General features: G+C 42.0%; 1 protein-coding gene across 1 annotated transcript in view; it reads left to right on the forward strand.

The window, feature by feature from the left end:
- CCDC170 (coiled-coil domain containing 170) overlaps positions 1 to 8,813 on the forward strand; it is a 153,997-nt gene that overhangs the window by 63,967 nt on the left and 81,217 nt on the right. Inside the window, exons 2-4 of the mRNA XM_007943229.1 lie at positions 638 to 766; positions 2,291 to 2,547; positions 5,047 to 5,191. Of these exons, the coding sequence (XP_007941420.1) occupies positions 638 to 766; positions 2,291 to 2,547; positions 5,047 to 5,191 (531 nt within the window). The remainder of the gene's footprint in view (positions 1 to 637; positions 767 to 2,290; positions 2,548 to 5,046; positions 5,192 to 8,813) is intronic.

Genomic DNA, 8,813 nt, shown 5'->3' on the forward strand with positions numbered 1-8,813 from the left:
GCTCCTCAGAAGCGAGAATGACGAGACTTCATCTCATGTACTTTGGACATGTTATTAGGAGGGACCAGGCCCTGGAGAAGGACATCAAGCTTGGTAAAGTAGAGGGTCAGTGAAAAGGAGGAAGGCCCTCAAGGAGAAGGATTGACACAGTGGCTGCAACAGCGGGCTCCAATGTAGCAACGGTTGTGAGGATGGCGAAGGACCAGTGTTTTGTTGTCTTGTACATGGGGTCACTGTGCGTTGGAATCTACTTGACGGCACCTGATAACAACGACCGTTGTATATTGGTGCTGGAGAGGCTCCCTGTAGAAGGTGAGGTTTGAGATGCTTTGAAGGAGATGAGGATGTACTTAGGCAGGGCAAGTAAGGAGACATTCTTGATTGGAAAAGGGAGGAGTTGCGGTTGAAGCTGCTGTCAAGACTCCAACAGTTCGCAGAGCAGTTTGAGAAGCATTAGAGGTCATTCTGAATTTTGAGAAGGAGGGTGAAATGATTTGAACAGAACACTGCTCTGGGTAGCATTTCCGACATTTGGACACAAGAATGCTTCTGTCTTTAATCTTGCTTTGTTCAGCTGCACCGAAAAGATTGTTTCATGCACCTCTTCATATTTTGTCTTCTGGGGGAACCCTACCAGGAAACTTACGATCATCTTTTGGAAGTTCCGGTCACTCGGGAGCATCTGAACCACTACAGGAATGTAGCTGAAAATGCTCAAAGTGAACTCGCAGCAACTTTGGTCAGATTTGAATGTGTTCAGTCAGAGGTAAGATTGTGTACTTCATCTCTCAGAAATGGGCCTGCTAGCTTCTTATAGAGTGGAGCAGAGCTTAAACCAAAAAACAAAAAACAAAAAAACCCCCAAAATCCAACTCATTGCCATCGAGTTGATTCTGACTCATAGGGACCCCTTTGGATTTTCAAGGCGGTAAATCTTTACTGAAGTGGATTGTCCAGTCTTCCTTCCACAGAGTGCTGGTACGTTTGAACCGCCAACCTTCTGGTTAGCACTCAAATGCCTTAGGCACTATACCACCAGAGCTCAGAACACAGACATGGTTAAAATAGGACCTTAGGATACAGATACAAAACTTTTCACAAGGTTTATGTTTTTTCTCTGATTGTGTGCCTACCCCTTAGTTGTAGAGAATCCCTGAAAGGTTATACATTTGCCATGCTGCAAAGTGTACCATCCAGAGTGACTGCACCTGAATTCTAGATCTCAGGGGAACTCCACACCCTTGAGATATCTAGGGGCACCTGAGGACCTTGGGTGGAAATCACATGAGCATTTAGCATCCCTTGGAATATCTTCCTATAATATGGAGCTCTTCTGAGGTAATTTTGAGTTCCTTTGCTGTGGTAGTTGTGATTGTCTGGGAAAATTCTAGCAAGCTGATTGGGATCTCTGCTGTGGAACTTCAAGGCTAGATTTAGTCTATAGTGGAGTTTCTGAGAGACGGTCCTCAGACACATCCTGTTCACAGCCCAGTGGCCCTAAGCAATTCTAGGCTTGGCTGTGAAGTGATGAGTAGTCTCATAAAGGCTTCCAGGCCCAACTGAAAGATGGTTCATAACATGTGTGTATGTGTGTGTGTGTGAATATATGTATGCATACTCATGGTTTCTAAGAAGTGCATGTATTCATCAAGTTTTCTTATAGGGTAGACCTGGCATCTTCTCTTCAGTTCAGCACATAACATGGTTCAGTGTTTCAATGGCACAAAATTCATAAAAGTTAAAATGCTTCCTTCATATAAATCCTATAAGGACTTTCCATTGCTCTCATATATTTTTTTTAAAAAATCTGAATATTATTTTTCTTTATAACCCACAATTAAGGTCAAGAAAGTAAGTGGGAGAAGCATAGCGAACAGTCTACTTGTATTTGGGAAACAGTTGTGTCTGGACAATCACACATAGTGTGGCTGGTATGTGTCTTGTTTCACTGTTCATCAGCAACAGTAACAACCATATGGACTTAAAAAAATGGGTTACCATTGCAAAATATTTCATTGCTTTTTGCAAAATGCACCACACATGTCTCTTGAGTGAGACTAAATCAACATAACCATTGTTCAGTTGGTTTTGAAAAGGACAGAATATGAAGTCCATCATCTGAGAATAATTTCCCATTTGGCAATGCAGATACAAATATGGAAAAAGAAAAGAAAATTGGATTAAGTCATGAATAGAAGAGTGACATTATAAATTTTGGTTTTGGATTTCTTACAGGCATTTCAAATTTGTATGATGAAATTCCTTTTCCTCTTATTGCTTCTTTTCTTAGCTTCGAGACCTCCGATCCAAGGTACTTTCTAAAGAAGTTTGCTGTCAAGAGTTGAAAGCTGAAATGGAGAGCTATAAAGAAAACAATGCCAGGAAATCATGTCTCCTCACCTCTTTGAGAGACAGAATTCAGGAGCTAGAAGAAAAATCAGCAGTACTTTCTACTTCTAAAATGAGAACAGAAATGACAGCTCACAATGCCATCAAGGAGAACCAGGGGTTCAAGACGAAAGTGATAAAATTAGAAGAACAATTACAGTAAGGATATCTGTCTCAGTTTGTTGAATGTTAAAATACTAGCTTCTGATAGCAGGATATACCTTTGAATGGACTGGCATTTTGCATCCATTGTTCCTGAAACTCAGTTAAAAAAAAATTCTTGACCTCTACCAAATGTCTTTGGATACTGGAATTTTTTTCCAAGCCCTATTTGAAATGTCATCAAAAGCCTCAACAAATAGAGAATTCTCCCAAGCATGTTTCTGTCCTAATGATCAGGGCTGCAAATGGTTATGGACACAATTGGGGAGATTTCCTCTAAGTGCAGGTTTAGTTTGAGGCAGCTGAGTAGTAGGGAAGCAGTCATTCAGAAACTAGTTATAGAAGTGCCCTGGGGCCCAGACCACCCTGAACCTTTCTCACTAGGTTTTATGGTCAATTTGTGTAGAAACCCATGAAAGGGAGGTTTTCCTTACTTAGTTCTAATAAAAAAGAAATGAAAGCTATTTGTTTCTAAAATACTTTAAAATTTTACATATAATGACTTAAATATATCTTTATTGAAAAAATAATTGATATTTATTTGATATGTTCCACCTAAAAAACACACACACACACACACACACACACACACACACACAAACCAGACCAACACTTTATTGACCTGATGTCTAGCTCCTGTCCTCTTTCTCTTCTTCCATTTACAGCAAAACTCTTAAATGTTGGTACATTCTCACAGCCTCCAATGTCTCTTCCATCTTGTATAGAATGTAGTCCAGTGCAACCACTCATTCAGGCCCCACAGTGCTAAGGTGAACAGCTGGCTGGTCTTTCTTTTGGTCTTGTCAGAAGCATCAGTGCAGTTGATCTGTCTCCTGGAGCCAGTTTTTTCTCTGGTTTCTGGGATACTCCAGTGGCTGCTGTTTAATTTACCTTCCTAGCTACTCTGCCACTAATCTCTTGTGCTTGTTCTTCATCGTTCCCTTGACCTCCAAATACTCTCTTTTCTGTCTAAACTTACTCTATTGATGATCTCATCTCATCTCATGGCTTTGAGGATCGTCTAAATGTTGATGATTTCCAAATTTATGTATCTAGCCAGTATCTCTTCCCAGAACTCAAGACCCACACATATATCACTACCTACTGGACTTCTTCATGCAGATGTCTAATAAACCAAAATCAAAGCTCAGTCCCCCATTCTGTCTGTCACCCTGGTTGGAGGCAGATAAGTGGGCACGATAACTTGGTTCCTTAGAAGCTAAGCCAAATTGAAGCTTACTTTACACATCTCCTCCATAGTTATTCCCCATCTTAACTGGAAACAGGTGAATAGGCATGTCAATACGTTTCCTTAAAGTTGTTTTTCAGAAAACAACCAATACCAACTTGAAATCAACTTTGGCCCACAGACATGTACACTGAGGCAGACAGGAACAAAGTTGTTCAGAACTGACATCTTCCCCTCTGCTCAAGTCCTGATCAGCTGATGACAGGAAGTTGGTGTCATTCATCCGGTGTGCAAGTGCACTGCATTAAAAATTGAGTGTCCCTTTAAACCGACATGAAGGAAGCCTCAGCCAATCCCCAGTTAATTCATGCCCAAATTCCTGAAATGTTTATGAATGTGTATAAGCCCCTCTCCTGAACTTTACAAAAACCATATCCTAACCTTCACTCGGGGAGTCAGATTTGAGTACTGATCCCTGTTTCCTTGCATTGCTGCTTTGCAATAAATAATTTTCTCTCCTCTTAATCACTCAATGTGTAAACTAGTTTGGCCTGATTGTGCACTGGGCAGGGACTCATGTTTGGTCCATCTTCATCATCATCTCTACCTTCAAAAAAAATCTAAATTTTGACAGCTTCCTATTGCTACCCTCATTGCTGCGAACCTGCCACTGTCATCTCTCACCTGGATTAGTGCAATAGCCTTTTACGTGGTTTTCCTTCTCTGTGACTCCCTGCAGTTAGAGCTGTCCTCTTCATGTATAAGTTAGATCAAGTCACTCTTCAGCACAGCATCCTCTAATGACTTCTCCTCCCACCCCAGCCGAAGTGTTTCCTATCACCTCAAAGGCTCATTCGGACCTGGTTTTGCTGCTTTTCTCTCCCTGCTCATGGTCTTCTTTCCTGTCCCTTGAACATGCCAGGCATTTGCAATGGCTAATCCTTCTAACTGGAAAGCACTTCCCCCAGATATGCCAGACCCTCTACTTCCTTTAGGTCTTCTCTCAAAGTCATCTTCTCTGTGAGGTCTTCCATGGCTGCTACATCTAAGCTTTTATCCTTATATATACATTTCTTATCCCCCCTTTCCTGCTCTGTTTTTTCTCTCTAGTCCTTTTTCTACCATACTGTATACTCTATATATAATTTTCTGTCTTTCCAATAGCTCCAAGAGGACAAGGATTTGTGATAATAGTTTGCTCTGTGCCTGGGAAACTATGTTGTGTTAAAAATGACACTAGTACTGAACTTTGAGCTATGCTATCTTATCTGGTGTTAACGTTGATTTTTTTGTTATTTGCCTGGTAGAAAGTGTTTAAAGGAAAACGAGGAGACTAAGAATGAAGTCTTAAAGAATTGCCGAAAACAGGAGGAATTTCTATCTCAACTTCGTGACTGCCTGGATCCAGATAAAAAGAATGAAAAAGCGTCAGATAAAGATTTGATTTTAAAGGTGTTTATATACAGATTTAAAAGACTATAAATACAGTGGAAATTCTGCCACGGGACATGAAGAGAAATGCTGTGGACTAGTTTGGGGGTGTCAGAATTGAACAGGAACCCAAATTTAGCATCAACTAGATTTGTGCCCTGGGATTAACCACATCACCTCTCTGAGCTTCAATGACCAATCCTTTCTGGCATTATTTGGGATTAATTATTCTCCAAAGGGGATCAATTACTGTCTAAAACATATTTGGGTGGCACAAATTGTTGAGCTCTTTACTAGTAACTGAAAGGTTGAGGCTTCATACTCACCCACAGGTACTTGGAAGAAAGGCCTGGTGATGTGCTTCTGAGAGGCCACAACCTTGAACCTTATGGAGTACAGTTCCACTCTGACACCCATGGGGTCGCCATGACTTGGAATTCACTCACTGGCAACTGGTTTACTGGTGAAACATACTTCAAATGTCAGAAACAATGTATTCATTTTAATACTGTGTTTTAAGAAGATTATTTTTCCTTTTCATTACAGACAGAAAAACCCAAAACCCAACATACAGACAGAAAAAACAGCCGGTGTGTCATTTTTTTGCGATACTTATTGAATGTAAAATTAGGATTAGTTCTCAAGTACTTTCAAAATTTTACGTTAAAACTAAATAACAAAAATCCTAACTTAATGGTAAATTGCCAGTAGGATAGAAATTGGTCATATCAATTAAATAATTCACTTGGCCCACAGTAATTCATTAGGGCACCTGGAAGTATTTGAGTACTCATGTATCTTTGCTCATTTACAAATGAGCATGTATCCTTGTCTCTTGATATATTTCCATGAGGCCATTGCTAACACCACCTTTGGCTGTTTACTAGTAAGTGTTCCAAGCATCCTCTCTAAAAGCTGCAAGATGATTTCATGTTGACTTCAGGAAGGTTCCAGGGCACTGATGGATGCTGATGGCTCTGGCCCCAAGTTAGGCAGACACTGACGCCAATACCAATATACCTTATTCTCCTTGTTGCTAATGTGTAATGAGGAGCTGGGTTGAGAAGGCCATTTCATGGTGTAGATTGGGGGATTATCTTTAAAACCAAGTGACAGGAAGAAGAAGGAATTAAGAAGTTCCTTTTTGAATGACACCCTTTCCATTATCAGAGATAATCTCCAGGTGCTGATCAGCATGTTCATACTAAATGGGAACCTGGAACATTAGTGTGCCACCCAAATCATCTGAGCAGGTGCCAAAAATCACTGGCCAAAATTAGGAAGGCCACTGTCCTGTTCAATTGTGTTCCCCTGAGAAATGAGAGAAAGTGAGGGAATCCATCCATTCCTTAAATTTACTTGCTGTCATAAACACATGGGGCACACACACTCCCAAGGAATGATGGTGGACAAGTAGATATTTATAATAATTTATTAGATATTCGTTCTTTCATTTCACAAATATTGAGTGTTTACTATATGCCAGACATTGTTCTGGGTGCTAGAGATACAGCAATGAATAAGACAAGACCAAGGTATGCTCTCTGTCCTAGTTCCTTAGGCTCTTTTAACAAGTACCACACATTGAGGGGCTTAGAAGACAGAAATTTATTGTTTCACAATTCTGGAGGCTAGTAGTCCAGAATCAGGATATCAGCCATATTGATTTCTTTTGAGGACACCGAGGGAGAATCTGTTTCATGCCTTTCTCCTAGCTTCTCATAATGGCAAGCAATCATTGGCAATCCTTGGCTTGTAGATGCAGCCCTTCAATCTCTGCCTCCTTCTCCACCTGCCATCTTTCTTCTGTCCTCCCCTTCATACTTTTTTTTTTTTTAAATGAAGACACCACTCAGATTGAATTAGCACACACCCTATTCCAGTATGACCTCACGCTAACTTAACTAATGGCATCTTTAAAGATGCTATTTCCAAATAAGTTTGTAGAGGAGGACCCAAGATGGTGGACTAGGCAGACACACTATCCACATCTGTGGTAGTTAAGCTTGCATGTCAACTTCTCTGGGCTGTGGTTTTGAGTGGCTAGACAGCTAGATGCAATTATTCCACATGATGAGATTGTAATCAACTCTAGGGTGGAATCTACTGTGAGCAGCTAAGTAGTTGCCTTTGGGGTGTGGTCTGCTTCCAGTATATAAGGAGATGCTTTGAGAAAGGTCTCTACTTTTTGGCACCTCTGGATCCTGCATTTGGCCAAGTCTTCATTTCAGTGGCCTGCCGTGTTGCCTGTTGATCTTGGGATTGTGCCATTCTACTTGCCAACCTAGGGTTCATCAGCCTCCAGCAGCCAGCAGCTGCCTGAGTTAAGAGGTGCCTCCAGTTCCAGTGGGCCTGGAGCAAGAGGCAGAGCTGAAACCGAAAGCTGAGGGAACTTCACCTAGCCCCTAGAGCTGGCACTCTGAATTTGGACTTCTGGCCTCCTAAACTGCAAGAGAATCAATTCCTGTTTGTTAAAGCCATCCCTTTGTGGTATTTCTGTTACAGCAGCAGTAGAGAACCAAGACAATGTCCTCTACAACAAAGACTCGAGAAACCAAGTGAAACAGTTACAGATGACAATACTGGAACCCACAGCTTCAAAGGAAAAGATCAAAAAGTAAATCAGATACCGACAAGAGGAAGACATTCAATGAAAACAGTGAACAAGGAGTTGTAAACAGCCAGCCGGCACGTGTGGCCATTTTGAATGATTGTAAGCAGTGTTTCAATGACAGCAGGAAGCAGATAACCTGCTCTGCTTCCAGGAGTGCTGACCACACTGATGATCAGGGACCAGAAGGCGGGAGCCCCCTTATGTTGCACAACCTTCCAGTGACCAGAGGCATGCTCCCAGACCCCTCCCTTGGTGGCCACACACCCCTCCACTGACAGGGCTGTGCCACTTCATTGTTCTTCTTAGATCTTCCCTCTCCCCACTTTCTTTTTCTTTTCTTTTTTTTTTCCTTTCCCATTTTTTGCATCCTCTTCCCTAGCACTTTCTCTATTTTTCTGAATCTGGCAGAGTGGGCGCCCCTTCTCCCACTGCCTCCATGGTTAGCAGCATCCAGCCCTGCCCCTCCCTGGTCACAGGTGTATGACCCCATAGAGGAAGCGCTGTGTTCCCATGCAGCCATGTTTGGCAGCTGGCACTTTTGCCAGTGCTGTGCTGCATTTTTATCTTTCTTTTAAATATTATCTTTTTCTTTTTCCCTTCTTCTTAGCTCTTCCCTTTTTCTCTCTGTCTTAATCTTTCTTTTCTTTTCTTCCTCTTCCCCCCTTTGGTTTTGATCCCATGAAGGGGGTGCCTGCTCCTCCACTGTAGTCAGCAATACCCCACCCACCCACCCACCAGGGACAGCCGTGTACACTCCCCCAGAGTGAGCTCCGTGTTCTGGCTGCAGCTGTATTTGGCAGTTACCATGTGTGGTGGTTATGTTTGTGTGTCAACTTGGCTGGGCTTGGTTGAGTGGCTGGGCAGTTGGTGGTAGTTATTTCCCATGAGGAGATTGGTAATCAACTCCGTGGTGGAATCTACTGTGAGCAGCTAAGTAGCTGCCTTTAGGTATGTGGTCTGCTTCCTGTATATAAGCAGAAGCTTTGAGAATGGTCTCTAGCCTATGGCACACTTGGACCCTGCATGTAG

This window comes from Orycteropus afer, unplaced genomic scaffold (genome assembly GCF_000298275.1).
Source record: "Orycteropus afer afer isolate SDZICR_OR568_19922 unplaced genomic scaffold, OryAfe1.0 scaffold00101, whole genome shotgun sequence".
NCBI classification, from domain to species: domain Eukaryota; kingdom Metazoa; phylum Chordata; class Mammalia; order Tubulidentata; family Orycteropodidae; genus Orycteropus; species Orycteropus afer.